The 16,998-nt window shown below is 43.1% G+C and overlaps 1 protein-coding gene across 2 annotated transcripts in view; it reads left to right on the top strand.

The window, feature by feature from the left end:
* The window catches only part of DAP3 (death associated protein 3), a 44,624-nt gene extending 28,625 nt beyond the window's left edge, over positions 1–15,999 (top strand). The window contains exons 3-13 of one of the 2 annotated variants that reach the window (XM_023742549.1): positions 2,461–2,583; positions 4,039–4,140; positions 9,147–9,255; positions 9,380–9,472; positions 10,185–10,315; positions 10,818–10,898; positions 10,987–11,145; positions 11,792–11,851; positions 12,390–12,479; positions 14,722–14,839; positions 15,808–15,998. In XM_023742549.1, the coding sequence (XP_023598317.1) occupies positions 2,461–2,583; positions 4,039–4,140; positions 9,147–9,255; positions 9,380–9,472; positions 10,185–10,315; positions 10,818–10,898; positions 10,987–11,145; positions 11,792–11,851; positions 12,390–12,479; positions 14,722–14,839; positions 15,808–15,893 (1,152 nt within the window). In that variant the 3' untranslated portion in view covers positions 15,894–15,998. Of the gene's footprint in view, positions 1–2,460; positions 2,584–4,038; positions 4,141–9,146; positions 9,256–9,379; positions 9,473–10,184; positions 10,316–10,817; positions 10,899–10,986; positions 11,146–11,791; positions 11,852–12,389; positions 12,480–14,721; positions 14,840–15,807 lie in introns of both variants that reach the window. The other variant, XM_023742550.1, reaches the window with a different exon arrangement.
* Positions 16,000–16,998: the final 999 nt, after the last annotated feature.

Here is a 16,998-nt window from a genome sequence, read left to right as displayed (position 1 = left end):
ACTATTCCATTGTACTTACGTACCACAGGTTGTTTATCCATTCATCTGCTGATGGGCATTTAGGTTGTTTCCACCTTTTTGGCCATTGTGAACAGTACTGCCGTGAACATTGGTGTGCACATCTCTTTTTGAGTCTCTGCTTTCAAGTCTTTTGGGTATATACCTGCGAGTGGAATTGCTGGGTCATATGATACTTCTATTTTTAGGTTTTTGAGGATCCACCACACAGCTATACCATTTTGCATTCCCAGCGGCAACGGAGAAGGGTTCCAATTTCCCCACATCCTCATCACTTGTTATATTGTGTTTTTCTTTGTTTGCTTTTAATCTGAGCCATCCTCGTGGGAGTGAAATGGTATCTCACTGTGGTTTTGATTTGCATCTCTCTGACGGCTAATGACACTGAGCACCTTTTATGTGTTGGTGGCCTTTTGAATGTCCTCTTTGGTGAAATGTCTATTCAAGTCCTTTACCCATTTTATGATTGGATTATTTGTCTTTTTGTTGTTAACTTGTTCAAGTTTTATATATATATTGGTTATTAGATTCTTGTTGGATATATGGCTTCCAAAGATATTTTTCCAGTTGGTAGCTTGTCTTATCACTTTTTTGGTAAAGTCTGTTGATGAACAAAAGTTTTTAATGTTTATGCGGGCCCATGTATGTATTTTGCCGTTTGCTCTTTGTGCTTTTTTTTATTATATTAGATAATCCATTGTTGAAAGCTAGGCCTGACAGTGTTGCCCCTGCTTGTTCTTCTAAGAATTTTATGGTTTTAGTTTGCACATTTCGGTTCTTAATCCATTTTGAATTTGTTTTTTGTATGGTGTGAGGCATGGATCCTGTTTCATTTTTCTGCACATAGAAATCTAGTTTTCCCAGCACCATTTATTGAAGAGACTCTTCTTTCCCCAGGAAATGGACTTAGCACCCTTGTCAAAAATCAGTTGACCATAGATCTGTGGGTTTATTTCTGGACTCTCAGTTCTATTCCATTTGTCTGTGTGTCTCTTGTTATACCAGTGCCAGGCTGTTTTCATTACTGTAGCTTTATAGTATGTTTTAAAATCAGGAACTGTGGTTCCTCTTGCTTTGTTCTTCTCTTTCAACATTGTTTTAGCTATTCGGGGTCTCTTGTCATTCCATATAAAGTTGATTGATTTTTCCATTTCTATAAAGAAGGCCGTTGGAATTTTGATCAGGATTGCATTGAGTCTGTAGATCGCTTTGGGTACTGTTGATATCTTAACAATATTAAGTCTTCCAATCCGTGAACATAGAACATCTTTCCATTTATTTACATCTTCTTTAATCTCTTTCAGCAGTGTTTTATAGTTTTCATTGTATAAGTCCTTCATGCCAGCCAAGCTTTTTGATTAGCTGAAGGTTAAACCTATGCTTAGGAGGACAGATCTTACAGATTATGAAAGATTAGAAGTAAGGATACCAGTTAGGAGGTTGTTACAATTCTCAACATGTGTAGTGGGAGTGGACCGTTAGAGACAGAATTTATACATGGAGTTTAAAGTCTTCTAATAAAGTGGGTGTGAATGTTATGAGGAGGGATACAAAAGAGATTATACACTTTTTGCACTTAAGTTGCTTGGAGAGACTAAATATAAATACAAGCAGCTTTCCTGTTAGCTGTTGGTTTATCAAGCAACTCCTTTTTACAGCCATCTCTCACATCCCTCTTCTCCTGCTTCTATTGACTTCACCCTCTGATCCTCCCCTCCAGACTGCTGGTGTCTTTTCACTCCTCCATGAGGCTTGTTATGCTTAAGCTCACAATTGGGCCCTCCACCGAGCGTTTCCCCAGATTGTCTCCGGAAACGTCTTCTCCCTCACCGCTCGTTAAGAGGTTGCGGTGTGCAGTTCACTGAGTTGCTTGTGGAGCAGCTTACTTGCACTTAATTGGATGCTGCTTTGCTCATTACTCCCTCATTACTTGTCTTTAATGAAAGATTCTTCATTCTGCGGTGCAGCTAGTAAGCAGATTGTTGCAGAGTGTAATTATATAAATTATAACTATCAAATAGTGAGGAACATTGCACTAAGCCCCTGATAACTGAGGTGACTGTGGATTACTAGACAGCTGAGGACTGCACATTACCAGCCACCATTCATCATTATAGAATATTGAATATTGAATATTGAAAGAATTGTCCTGCTTCGGGTTGTTAATGGCTGTGCTAAGCTCCTGAACAGCCTCTTACCAGGACTGTTTCCATTTGGAACAGAGCCCTGACATGGCAACACACAGGCTGGAACGGATTTACAGTATGAGTAATGTAATTGGACTTGCAGAATTATAAATAATAACAATGTTCCCTTTTACAGAAAATTAAAATGTGTGTTAGTGACATTTTTCCCTGTTGCATACATAGCTTACAACCCCAGTGTTGCAGCAAGTTCAAAAAGCCTAATAATTCCAAGACACTAAAACAGCTTCTTTTATAGTTGGACCGTGGACGTTTTTTGCACACGGGGACACGGATACCCCAAAGCATTGCCGGTCACCTAGATAACCAGGCTCCAGTTGAGAGTCCCAGAGCTATTTCCCGCACCAGTGAGAGTGACCCGGTGAGTTGCTAATGTGTATCTTGGTTTTTTTCCAGGCTTATAATTTGTGTTGTTACCTTCATTTTACGTATCAGGAAAACTGAAACCCAAAGACGCTAAGCAGATTTACGTTAGTCAGGTAGACAGTGCAGCTGAGACAGCACTCTGGAGCCCAGGTCTTCCCAGTCCCTATCCGACACTGTGGTAACATAAAGCACTCAGGTCGGTACACATCTGTTCTGATAAAGTCCCAAAGCAGGAACTCACCACACTGCCAGAGAGTTTGCTGAGCACAGGGTAGATGCATGGTAAATACTTAGGAAGTTCAGCTGTCAGTTTAGCAGGTACTAATCTTAGTTTACGAGTGGGTTAACATACTTCTCCTTAAAACACCAGATAGTAAATATTTTAGGCTTGTGGACCTTAACAGCCTCTAATGCACCTATTCCGCTCTGCCATAAACAAATGGGTGTGGCTATGTTCCACCAAACCCTTATTTACAAAAATGTGTGACTGGCCATATTTACTAACCCAAGTATGGAGAATCCTCAAGAAATCAAAGTTACCTGCCCAGGATCACATGGTAAGGCAGGTACAGAAGCCAGGTTTCCTAATAACCAATCTAGTATTATTTTCCATCTTTCTAAATGGATTCCCTGGCCTCTAGAAAGGGAATTACCTTAATTTGTTGTAAGAAGAACAGCATATCTTAAAGTGAAGTCTGTTGGCAGAAACCAGGATGCCAGCAGTATTCAGTGTTGTATTTTCTAGTTCAGGTCCCATAAGGCTGGATATTGGTTTCTTTTCTCCTCCAGCATTGTCACTGCCTCTCATAAATGACATTAGCTATGTGATCTTTGCTAAAATGTAAAGCAACCAACAGCTTTTCTTTCTCCCTTTTTTGTCCCTATTTCTACCCTGTGAATCTTTCCATCTTAACGTAGGCTGTGTGGAAGGAGAAAAGATAATCCCATTACCCAAAACACCATCTCAGCAGGGTTGTTTTGTTTATGTCTCTAGCATTCACCTATTTTCACAAGCACAAAATGAAATAGAATAAATGAATAAAGTCATTGAAGTGTCTTTCAGCTTCCTCGGTAATTGTAGTCCCTTTATTATGCCAGTTCCTCTGGGGTTTCTATGGAAACAGCAGCATGCAGATGATCTTGTCACATGATTGGAGCATCTCTGTACACAGCGCAGAAGAATCCAGATGGCAAGAACTGTCGCTGGCACTCCCACATCCAGGGTATCCGTTGCTGAGCAACTGGCTTCGTCATTCAGGCTACCACTAGCTTGAAGTACACACTGTTGATTTGAGGACAGAAACTAGCATTTTTTATCTAAGAAAAGAAATGAAAAATATCTTTTCTGACTCTGAGACATGTTTCCTCTAGCAGGCCCTATCCACTTTTCCAGAGTCTTTGTCACTTTGTCTGTGACCCCATTAGACCTGTTTGCATTTTTATTTCATAGGTCAAGCATGGCGAGCAACAGGAGGGTCAGCACTACAACATCCCCCACCAGGATTTGAAGACTGTATTTCCCCATGGCCTGCCTCCTCGCTTTCTAATGCAGGTGCTCAAAACAGGGAAAGGAATTGGGAGGTGCAAAGGGCAGAACACAAGCTGTTGGTAGCAGAGGGGTGGGGTAAAGTGAGTAGAAGACTATGCAAGATGAAATTTGAATCTGAAAAAGAAAATTTAGCTGTTGATTGTATTTTGTGAATAACACAGTTACTACAGTTACCTTAAGCTAATGTTTATCTTCTGTTATCCATCTTAAATCTGTTTTTAGTGCCAGGTAAAATATTTTTAAATAAGTAAACAATATCCACCGGTTCTCCTTGAGCTAACCAACAGGTTTCTAGAAAGTTTAGCATTCCAATAAAGCAATTTAAGATTTGCCTTAGCAGGATATCATGAAAATTATTAATATTCTGCAGGGAAAAAAATCATAACACGTTCCTGAGCCAAATATAAATGACTTTGGTATTAGATGCATTCATTGTTACTCATTTTCATGAGTTTTCATGTAGTTTTGTGACCCAACGTGTGTAATCTCGGGTCGCTTTATGGCCATTTAAAGATTTCATGATTAACTGCAAGTGTAGTTTATTGGCATAATTGGTTCCTCTCACTAGTTCCTGTTGAATTATTTTAAGCCTCAGAAATTATTCCTACTTAATGAAATATCAAACTTGACTGTGCAGATGGTTTTTAATTTAAAAGCCAGAGGTTGTCATTTCTTCACTATACTTTGTTTCAGGAAATAGATGAAATACCAGTAAAGGAGTTAATTCTAGACCGTAGACAGCCTTCTCATCAAATATTTTGTTAAGATTGGAATTAGGATTCAACAGAAGGAAACGTACGTCCTAGCATTTTAAACTGTTCTTAAACACAGTGGAATCTCCAGCTTCAGGGTTGGGAGGACTTCTTGTCAAGCCAAGGTCCAAGGTCGCCAAGAAAGATACAAATTACACACAGGCACTGGTTGGAACAATGCTGTACTTAGAGAAGAGACAGAGCAAGAGTGGGTGTCGGTCCCTCATGGCGGGTGACTCCCCCCTCACAGCTGACACAGGGCTTGTGGTCTTCACACAACCCTTCAGTGCTGAATTTGAAGGACCCCGTTCTCTCCCTTCCTGGAACACGCACATATAAGCAGTTCCTGGGAATGCTGACATGTGCTCAGGGCAAGAGGGGAAAGATGCACTGTTATGTCACCAGCTGCTATGGGATGTGTTTTGGGTCAAGATGCCCTGGGAAAGGGAGTCAGCCCACACTCTCATCCCCTCCAAGAAGCCAGGCTGACACGTCTGTTTCTAAGCACAGGTTCGTCCGTGGCTCACAGTGAAAGGTGGCAGGCTGCGCTTGGACTGCCCCCTTCCACAGTACACCTCCAACTTTTCCTGGGACCCCAATAAACAGAAACAAAGCAACTAAAATTTTTGGTATACCCATTGTCCGTTCTAGACAGTGAGCTGCATGTCCTTAGCGCATACACCATGTGAGGGGCTGAGTCCTTGGTTGACCCCTTCAGAGACTGCAATGCACTGGCTGTGCACCAGGTCGGGTTAAGAGAGCACCTTTCCTCGAGGCTTGCCAGGTAAAGCCTTTGTAATTGCCTATGGTCAGGCCTGAAAAACTGCACATACATTTTTAGCCAGACTCCTCAACACCTATCTTTAATTAACCGTTTGTATGGCGTGGGGAGACATGGTGGAGGCGTCTGACTTCCTCTAACTTCACCAGAGGGAGGGAGAATCATTATCAGCATCAACAGCCCACAGCTGATTCCTGTGAGGTGGCGGTCAGACATACCTCCTCTCTCCAACCTTTCTACCAATTCTCACACCAGTCCCTTCCCCAGCACTCTCTATTTCTCTGCTGAGTTCGATAATTCATTGCAACAGCCACACACAACTCACAGACAATACTCACGATTATGGGGTTTATTAGGAGGCTCACACGTGTATGCCAAGAAATTTGGAAGAGAGGTATCTGGCCGGCCAGCTGGAAGAGATTCATATTTGTGCCCATTCCAAAGAAAGGTGATCCAACAGAATGCAGAAATTATAAAACAATATCCTTAATACTACACATAAGTAAAATTTTACTGAAGATTATTCAAAGGCAGTTGCATTAGTACATCGACAGGAAACTGCAAGAAATTCATGTTGGATTTAGAAGAGGATGTGGAACAAGGAATATCATTGCTGATGTCAGATAGATCTTGGCTGAAAACAGAGAATACCAGATGTTTACCTGTGTTTTATTGACTGTGCAAAGGCATTCGACTGTGTGGATCATAACAAATTACGGGTAACACTGCAAAGAATGGGAATTCCAGGACATTTAACTGTGCTAATGAGAAACCTGTACATAGGCCAAGAGGGAGTTGTTCAAACAAAATGGGGATTATCGTGTGGTTTAAAATCAGGAAGGGTGTGCGTTACGGTTGTATCCTTTCACCATACTGATTCAACCTGTATGCTGAGCAAGTAATCCAAGAAGCTGGACTATATGAAGAACATGGCATCAGGATTGGTGGAAGACTCCTTAACAACCTGCGATATGCAGATGACACAACCTTTCTTGCTGAAAGCAAAGAGGACTTAAAACACTTAACTGATGAAAATCAAAGACGACAGTCTTGAATATGGATTACACCTCAACATAAAGAAAACAAACATTGTCACATCTGGACCAGTAAACAACATCATGATAAATGGAGAAAAGATTGAAGTTGTTTTACTTGGATCCACAATCAATGTCCATGGAAGCAGGAGTCAAGAAATCAAATGATGTATTGCATTGGGCAAATCTGCTGCAAAAGACCTCTTTAAAGTGTTAAAAAGCAAAGATGTCACTTGAGGACTAAGGTGCGCCTGTCCCAAGCCATGATATTTTCAGTGGCCTCGCATACATGCGAAAGCTGGACAATGAAGAAGGAAGACCGAAGAAGAATTGATGTCTTTGAGTTATGGTGTTGGCGAAGAATATACCATGGACTGCCAGAAGAACGAACAAATCTGTCTTGGAAGAACTACAGCCAAAATGCTCCTTAGAAGGGAGGATGGTGAGACTTTGTCTTAAGTACTTTGGACATGTTATTAAGAGGGACCAGTCCCTGGAGAAGGACATCATACTTGGTTATGTAGAAGGTCAGTGAAAAAGAGGAAGACCCTCAACAAGATGGACTGACATAGTGGCTGCAGCAGTGAGCTCAGACATAGCAATGATTGTGAGGATGGCGCAGGACTGGGCAGTGTTTCGTTCTGTTGTACACAGGGTCGCTATGAGTCAGAACCGACTCAGCAACACCTAACAACAGCAACAACAATTAGGGAAGTAACAGGTGACAATTCAGGATCAGAAATGATTCAGGATACAGTGCTTCAATCAGGACAGCTTCTCAGCTGTGCCCGCAGGCAGGTCTCTCCCTGACCCTCGGTGCCTTGGACCTCGTGGGCCAGCTAGTCTCTCCCCTGCTCTGTTACAAAGCTCTTTAGCTCCACCAGTAAGTGCCCAGAGGCACCCTACTCAACCAGCAAGCCTCCTGCCAGAAGGTATTTAGCTCTCTATCTCTGTGGGTCAGCGAGCCTAGCTCCACCAAGTACCCAGAGGCACCCCACTCCTCCAGCAAGCCTCCTGCCTGAAGGCGCTCGGCTCTCTCACTGTAAGGGTCAGCAAGCCTAGCTCTGCCAAGTGTCCGAAGGCACTCCACTCTGTCAGCAAGCCTCCTACCCGAAGGCAGTCAGCTTTGTCCTTCCGTGAGTCAGAAGCCCACCACACCGTCATCTGCTGGTCTCCTGGGTCTAGGAGCTTCTTGGTGCAGGGACCTCTCAGCTCTTCCTTTTAGTAGTAGTGTGGTCCCCCGTCTGCTCTGGGATTGGTTGTTTTTTTAAGCCTATCGGGATAACAAAACTTAGCAATCCCCTCATTAGAGTTCTGTGCTTCCACCCCCAACGGTGTCCATGCACCATATTTGCATTATTAAGCTGTCCAATCCCCTTGGTGGGCCACAAGCACCTTATTTGCATAGTCCCACCCAATCATTGTGTGGGAGTCACAAAGACTATAGTGAGAAGGGCCATAATAAGTAATTCACTGCCCAACACCCTTCAGGTTGCATTCAGACTGGCTCAACCACCAGTGCCCTGGAGGGAATGACTCATCCTTTATGTCTGCAGTTACCATTTAAGTGAAGGCCAGCTCCCCCACGGTTGTTTGTGTGTTTTAGTACTGCTATTCCTAATAATGGCATGTTTAATATGTGTCATGTTTTTCAAGGTTGTACTGTCCATTAAGTTTGTACTTACCTGTTAATTCCTTCTCCATTCCACTTGTTCTGTTAAGATGCCTTTAAAAAATATGGACAGTTTTAAATCTCATCTGGTATACTTATAAATAGGATCTGTGTAGATACTCATTGTTGTTAGTAGACATAATTAAATACTTTATTTGCAAATCACTTGCACGCCTGTCAGTACGTCCCATGTTTTCCCAGCAGCGTGTACCTGGTGGCAGGAGGGGAATGATAAACACATGAACTCTGAGGTCAGTGTGCTGGGGATGTCAGGTGTGGCCTGCACCCTGGGGAGCTGCTGTGTGCATGGTTTTCTCCAGGAAAGTCCAGATGGTTAAAATAAGAAGAATTATCTGAAAATGAAGAGAATTAACATTTCTTGAATGTTTACAGTATGTCAGATACTTTGCAAAGTCCTGACATCCTTTAATATTTACATCGCCCCTAAGTGATGTATAAAGTGATAGTATGAGATGCCTGGATTATTTATAGATTTTAATTAACTGATGTTATTATCTGTGCTTCATTAACAGGAATAATCAAAAGCCGACTATTAGGTCACTTAGTGTGGAATAATGTGTTTCAGTCTTCGGCTAAATTACATGAGCTAGGTTTTCCAATTCAATACCAACCCATCCTCTCCCAGCTGAATAAATTAAAGACGTTGCAATTCAGTGCCCTTGGCGGCTGCATTAGGCTCAGTGTGTATAACGGGAAGAGATTAGAAGCTCTCCACCCACCATCTCCTTCCTCCTTCCCTGTTATGTTAGGTGAAGACTTTCAGTGAAGCTTGCCTGATGGTAAGGAAACCAGCGCTGGAGCTTCTGCAGTACCTGAAAAACACCAACTTTGCACATCCAGCCGTACGATATATTCTCTGTATCCTTTCCTGCCTGCCTGGACCCTCTGAGCCAATGCTTTCCCCCTTCAAATGAGGGAAAAGAAAAGATAGATGCCAATGTATCCCTTCTGGTGATGTTTTCTTTAACAACAAGTGCTTTAGATGGGGAGAAAGGAACGGGAAAAACCCTCAGTCTTTGTCACGTTGTTCATTTCTGTGCAAAACAGGACTGGCTGATACTGCATATTCCAGATGGTAAGAATTTCCTGTCTTCACTGTGTCGGGCTTATTTATCCTGGTCCTCTGACAGGGCTCTGAGGCCTGAGAGAGGGGCCTTTGCTCCAGGTGCAGAGCAGTCTGAGCTAGTTTACCATAATTTCTTCAGGCTATTAGGGCTGAGCGTCATTGCAAGATGAAGTATATGTGACGAGGAAATTCAGCCAGAAGCTCCCTGGACCCTTGTGGTACAGAGAATGAAGTGCTCAGCCCCAGCTCCCCTTACTTCGACATCTCATGCCTGGGGGCACGACCTCCTGCCTTAGACGTCACAGGCGTTGTGGCCATGAGTTCACAGTTTGCGGACCCTCGGAGCCTTGGACGTGGCGCTGTTTATAGTGTTCTAGGGTTGCCAACATGGATCTTAAAACAGTTTCCTCTTCACACGTTGCATATATCCCTTGTTTGTTCACTGTTGTGTGCATCCATGTTTTCTGACGTAGCTTTTAAAACTGCCAGGAGGCAGAGGTCACATTTGATCCCCTTGGTGAGCCTTGTGTATCGCTTGTCATGATAATGTTACTCTAAGACGGCCCAGACCCAAAAGTAAGCCCCTGAAGCAAGAAGACCTTAAGAAATATATCTGGGAAATGAAAGCCACTTCCCACAACTTCGAGAGGCCTAGAGTAGTTGGAGTTGAATGCAGTCAGGCAGTTCCTGCCTATTTCGTCTTCTTGTGCTTTTTTTGAAGCTCTTCGTTGGGTGAAAAATTGTCGGGATCTTCTGCAGTCTACCCATAACAAACAGCGCTTGGATCAACCTTTAGAGGCTTCAACCTGGCTAAAGAATTTCAAAACTTCCAATGAGCGCTTCCTGAGCCAGGTGACTAGACTCCCAGGAGGTTGGTGCTGGGCGGTCTTCATGTACGTTCTGTCTGCCTTGTGCCATGAGGACCTGGTAGGTCGACTGTGGGGAACTGATATTGCAGTGGGAATGACTATACCATTCTGTATATCTTTCATACATGTACCTCAGAGCGGATTCACAACTTGAAATTCATTTCTCCATGTGAAATAAAGAGGTGACGGTCGGTTGTTCCCATTTTGTGGGTGGCAAAGTGAAGTGCAGATTGATACACCGACTTTTCCAAGGTCACAGCTTCAGATTCCCCACAAGCACATTTTCAGCTATAGTTTTCTCCAGAGAAGAGCGTTTGAAAGTTCCAGGCAGAAATAGGCTAGAAAGCATTCACTATCATACTGAGGTTTCTTACAGGACCTGGAAAATAGATTAAAACTGGCTCCTAATAACCTTAGCTTCCTACCTTCTCAGGTAGGCATGGGTTCACCCTTAGGCTAAGTAGTAGGGTTTTGTTTGCTTTTAGATAAAAGTGCAAGAGAAGTATGTCTGGAACAAGCGAGAAAGCACTGAGAAAGGCAGCCCTCTGGGAGAAGTGGTTGAACAGGTAAAGGAAGACATCCTGAATGTGTTACCTTTTTGTACCCAGAGGCGGCTTCTTTTAGGACTGTAAGCCGTTGTCTCTCCCCCCACAGGGCATAACGCGGGTGAGGAACGCCACAGATGCGGTTGGCATTGTGCTGAAAGAGCTAAAGAGGCAAAGTTCTTCAGGTCTTTTTCACGTCCTGGTGGCAGTGGATGGAGTCAATGCTCTCTGGGGGCGGACCACACTGAGGAGGGAAGATAAAAGCGTGGTAGGAAGATGGAGTTTCTCTTCCAGTTTCTGCACTGTGTTTTGCAGAGCCTGGGACATAGCTGCATAGAGCGTACAGTGTATCTTCCTGCCCTAGGAGTGTGTGAATTCAAATGTAGTGAAAATAGTGTCAGACAGAGAAGATCAGGCCAAGAGCTCCACCCTCCAATGCAGACGAAAGGACAGTGTTTTGAAAAGAGCATTAACAGCAGAAGCTATGATGGGGTTGTTTTCTTTTTTTTTTTAACTTTTTCTCTCACGATTCTCTTTTCAAAATGAGGCTGTGATCTAAGTAGAGAAGCTCAGGAGCATCGAGGAAGGGGGTGGTTTGGGACAGTGGGTATTTTCTCTCTTGGGGATTGTTTTTAAATCCCCAAACATAGCAGCTCTAGGTCCAGCAGCTATGTAGAAAGGAAGAGCTATTGCGTCTCTGGCGCTTTGCGTCTGTGATTGTACCTTCTCGCATCCTTTCTGCCTTCCTTCCATTCCAGAAGTAGAAAGCTTATCCCAGAGGTTTACCTCCGGGTACTACCGTGTACATCGTGGTTGAGGATTTTTTATTGTTGTTCACTTGTCTCAGGGGGGGCTCCAGGAATAGCAAATAACGATCTTCTCTGTCTCTGTCTCTCCCCTTGACCAATGTGCAGATTGCTCCAGAGGAACTAGCGCTTATTCACCACCTCAGAAAAATGGTGAAAAATGACTGGGTGAGTGAGTGCCTGTGATACCTGACACATATCGGAAAGAAATGTGTTTTTATTTTAAAGACAGTCGACTACTTCATTGCTGATACTTTCCAGTCTCTCTGTAATTTTATGGACGGGAAGTTCTTACATCATATCTTACTGAATACCCATATCTGTACCAAGCTAGGAGTAGGGTCTGGAACAAAATCTATATGTATTTGCTTTCTGATCTTTCCACAGGACTGGAGTAATCTTATTCAAAGCCATTGCATTTAAATATTGGCCTAATTTTACTTCGTTTGCAGTTGTTTAAAGTGGTTTTATATCTTCACACCATCTTCAGAAAAGATTTTAAGACCGGAAATATGTCTTGATAAATTTCAGATCGTACAGCACCTTAGTGTCAGAGCCATACCTAGAATAACCATTTCCATTGCCATTTAACTGTGCTAGACCACGCCGCTGCACCACTGTATGGCACAAAGATCTTCAGATGATTGAAATGCACTTTTCTGTGTTTCTTCAGCTTTTCTAACTCAGCTTTTCTCCTGTTTTTTAGAATGGAGGTGCCATTGTGTTGACTTTGAGCCAGACTGGTTCCCTTTTTAAGCCCCGGACAGCCTACCTGCCCCAGGAGTTGCTGGGAAAGGTCAGAGCATTGGAAAATTTGATTCTCCTTAGAGAGTCATTCTGTCTAAAGAGATCTCTTTCTTTTTCCTTTTATCTATTTTGATATAATTTCAGAAAAGTTTCATTCCTGTATACCCTTCACCCAGATTTCCAGAATGTTCACATTTTACCATATTTGCTTTCTCGTTGTCTCTCCCCCTCTCCTCTCTACATGTGTTCTCTTCCCTTCTCTTTCTGTCCTCTCTCCTCTGTTGACACATTTTTTTTCTGAATCGTGTGATAGTAACCGGAGCCCTGGTGGTGCAGTGGTTAAGCGATCAGCTCCTAACCAAAAGGTCTGCAGTTCAAATCCACCAGCCGCTCCTTGAAAACCCTAATGGGGCCGTTCTGCTCTGTCCCGTAGGGTCGCTATGAGTCAGAACTGACTCGACGGGAACAGGTTTGGTTTGGTTCGTTTTTAACCTGCAGACACACGGTACCCCTTTCTCTCTGCTTTACTAGTGTATTTCCTAAAATCAAAGACATTATATGAACACGGCACAATAAATCGGGAAACTGACATTAAGTTACCTAATCTATAGGATGTATTCTGATTTTACTAATTATCTCAATACCCTTTATTTAAAAAAGTCTTAGATGATGTGGTATATTCAGTTGTCATGTCTGTTTAGTCCTGTAATCTGGGACAGTTCCTCAGTCTTTGTCTTTTATAATCTTGATATTTTGGAAGGTCAGTGATTTTATAGGTTATGAGCTTGTCAGATGTTTCCTCTTGCTGAGATATAACTACGCACTTTGGGTAGGAACATCACAGAAGTGATATTGCATCTTTGCAGTGCATCGTATCAGAAGGTACATGCAGTCTCTTCTGTTACTGGTGGTGTTAACTTTGAATACTTGGTTTCCACCTGGCTTCTCCTTAGGAAGGTTATTATTCTCCCTTTAATTAATACCTTGTGGAGGTAAGATTTGAGACCAGGTAAATATCCTGTTTTTTCTCACACTTTCACCTACTAGTTGTAGCATCCATTGGTGATTCTTCCTACATCAGTAGTTATTACCCCAAATGGGGATTTTCCAAGCCCCGTCATTTCTTCTATCAGCTGGCTTCCTACTGTAGGTAGGAACTTCTCCCTTTCATTAAGTCATGTGTGTATGTATGTCAGTCAGTCAGTCAGGGTCAGCTTGTAGATTCTTATTTAATGGGCCCTAAATTTTACTATCATTATTTATTTTGACATTCAGATTATTTCATACTTGGCCGGTAGGCGCCCCTTCAGGTTGACTCCTATGTCCTTTTGACACGTCCCCACCATCCGTTGAGCCCTTCTTTCTCACACAAGCATATGTTCCAGTCTCATCTTGTACTTTCCAGGCCCCAGCCTTGGAATCAGCCACTGCTCCAAGGAAGCAGGAGTTCATTTTAGAAGAGAATGGTATTTAGAAATCAAGACCTAGATGTTAGGTGTTCTCATTGCTACTGGGGTCTCACTGCCTTGAAGACCTCTCAGCAGAGCTAGTAAATATGTAATATTCATATATGTGTATATGTATGTATGTATGTGTGTCTCTCTCTCGTTACATTAAAAAGCCCTGAGCTCATACTGATCCTTCCAATCCCAGTCTAGCACCACAGCATTCATCGTCTCCTTTGCACGTTTGTAACCCCCGTCTCCAACAATGAGAAGTCGGCTCTCGCTCAGTCCGAGAATACACTAACAGTACTTTCAGAATTCCTCACCCTTGACTCTGTGAAAAAGAAGCTACTCATCATGTTTGATACTTGTTTACAGTAGTTCTTGTCTTTAGCCTAACGATCTATAGTCTGAATACTCGGTGTAGAAGTTACTTGGGTTACATCTTCCCTCTCTCCTTCAGTGTTACGGTTGAAATTCAAAACACAGATTGATCCATTTGTTTCAGTTTATGTTCCACTTAAGAGTCTTTTCCCCATCCTTCATTTCTGTTTTTGATTATATGAAACATTAACTTGAATCTAAAATTTCAGAACTGTCCAAAAAAAAGTATCCTCAGACAACTGGCACCCCCCCTTAAGCATTATCCCTTTTTTAAATATAATTTATGCTGCCATGTTGCGCAGCAGTAACCAGCCGCTAGGTGGAGTCCTGCACAAGACAGGGTGACTAGTGAGGAGTAGAGCAGAACAGACCAAAAACCTTGCCCTCAAAGTGCGTAAATACTGTTTGTCTGCTGATTTGTCCCTTAGCTAAAACTGTACTTTGATCCTTTTCCACCTCCAGGAAGGATTTGATGCTCTGGATCCCTTTATTCCCATCCTGGTTTCCAACTACAGCCCAAAAGAATTCGAAAGTTGTATTCAGTATTATTTGGAGAACAACTGGCTTCAACATGAGAAAGGTCAGGTTTGTTTTTGCGTTTTTCTGTCAGGTCACATGAGTCCCACTGAGTCTGAGCCTTGACCTCTCACTTCCTCCCTCAGTAGCAGCAGCAGCCTGTAATTTGTATTTCATCTTTTTCACTTTATCCTGACTTCTGGCTAAATTAAATGGTACAGAAAGGGGGTGGGTTTAAGGTTTCATTTACAAAAGAGATTCTCTCTCTCCCTAAATTGTCATCTTAGTCCCAAATAAAATGCTCATCCTAAAGCAGGCAGCCAGGCCAAGTCCAGCCACCGAGCCGTTCCCAGAGATCGGGGTTGCTGCTGTTCTCATTGTTGCATTCGTCCATCATTCAGCAAACTCTGAGTGAGCGATGTGCCAGGGCACCCACAGAATAATTCATACCACGTAGCAGCTGCCGAACCACATCGTGCCACAGCTGTCCCAGCATGTGTATTACGGGGATATGGAGAGCAAGGATTTCAGGAAACAAGACAAAATCTGTTGACTTTGATTGAAAACATTCTATCTCTTCATTTTACTCCTGCCCTCACCTCTGGACATGAGGGGGATGTAAAGGAAAAGGCTGTCCTATCACCAGGTATTAGAGACTTAACTATAATTGGAGCAGGTTGTTAAAGGAGCAGAGAGAAGAGTATAAAAGAAGCTAAGTATGGTGGGTGGGAAGCACAGGCGAGAGATTTCCAAGGGGGCTGGACACTTTGACAGAGTCCTGAAGTCCAGACTGTGCTCTTAGAAAGGAGGGAGGAACGCTGTATTCGAGGAGTAGAAAAAAAAAGGGAAAAATTATGCACGAGAAAAACAGCCTACTGAAATAGAGGATCTAGAAGCGAGGGCTCTTGAGAGACGCTGACAATCACATTGGAATGTAATCCGGGTAACACAGCCCCTGGCTACAGAATTTTCTGGGAGACACAAATGCAACAGGAGAAAATCACCATTTATCTGTGTTTGACCCCATTTTAGCTCCGACAGAGGAAGGGAGAAAGGAGCTGCTGTTTCTCAGTAATGCAAACCCCGGGCAGCTGGAGCGGCTCTGTGCCTACCTCTAGGCCCTGGCACAGCAGGCCTGGAAGACCAGTCGGACGAGGAAGGCCCAGGGTCACAGGACTGCACGGGCTCCTGACGTCACTGAAATGGGTCCTCGTGAAGTGACTGTAACAGCAGTAAGCAAGCCCGGGTCCCAGAAACTAGTGTCAGTTTACTGGGTGTGGTTTTCATAGTAAGATGATCACGGATCTTTTCTTTAAAAAATAAATGATCTTTTTAGGTGTTCTGTTAAATTTATAATATGGAAAGAGTCATCATGAATTTCTCTTACTTGTTGGAGGTCTGAAGAGATGATTGAATTCTACAGACATTTTCAGTTCTATTATTTTCCAAGCTTTATTCAACTCAGGAGATCAAGATACTCAGCTTAACTTCTCCCTCCCAGACACTACCTCATCTGCTTCCTACTTTTATTCCTTGATGGCCCAAGAGCCCACTGAAAATCCAGGAGTTTCTGGCAGCTTTGTATGGTACAGCCCCCTTCTACCAGGTCCCAGGGACTTGTGCACTGAGGCTCTGCAGCCCACGCTGTATGTAATGGGTTACTTTGTCTTTATTACATGCACAGTAGTACTATGTACCATCCTTAGGAGAACTAAGACATAGTCACTGAAATAATTAGAGTTTAATTCTCTCACTGCACCCAGGTTAGTATATAAAGAGTCAGAAGTTCAATTCCTAGATCTGCGACTTACTAGCTCTATGTCTTAGGGACTCTTCAGCCTGTCTCCTCTATGTAGTAGTGATAACAATTCCCAGCTTGCAGGAGTTTCATGAGAATTACATAGTAAACATGAAGTGCCTAAAACAATGTTGTTAGGTGCCATCGAGTCAGCTCCAACTCACAGGGACCCGATGTACAACAGACAGACCATCGGCTGGTCCTCCTGCACCATCTTCACAGATGTTGTTACACTTACGTCCACTGCTGGCGTCCGCCGTGCAGAGTACCTTCCAACCTAGGATCCTCATCTAGCACTATATCAGACAGTATTCTGTTGTGATCCACAGAGTTTTCATTGGCTAATTTTTGCAAGTAGATCATGAGGCCCTTCTTCCTAGTCTACATGTGGAGCTCCGCTGAAACCTGTCCACCATGGGTGGCCC

This window comes from Trichechus manatus, unplaced genomic scaffold, assembly GCF_000243295.1.
Source record: "Trichechus manatus latirostris isolate Lorelei unplaced genomic scaffold, TriManLat1.0 scaffold00213, whole genome shotgun sequence".
Classification (NCBI taxonomy): domain Eukaryota; kingdom Metazoa; phylum Chordata; class Mammalia; order Sirenia; family Trichechidae; genus Trichechus; species Trichechus manatus.
This window is presented reverse-complemented; position numbering and strand designations above follow the sequence as displayed.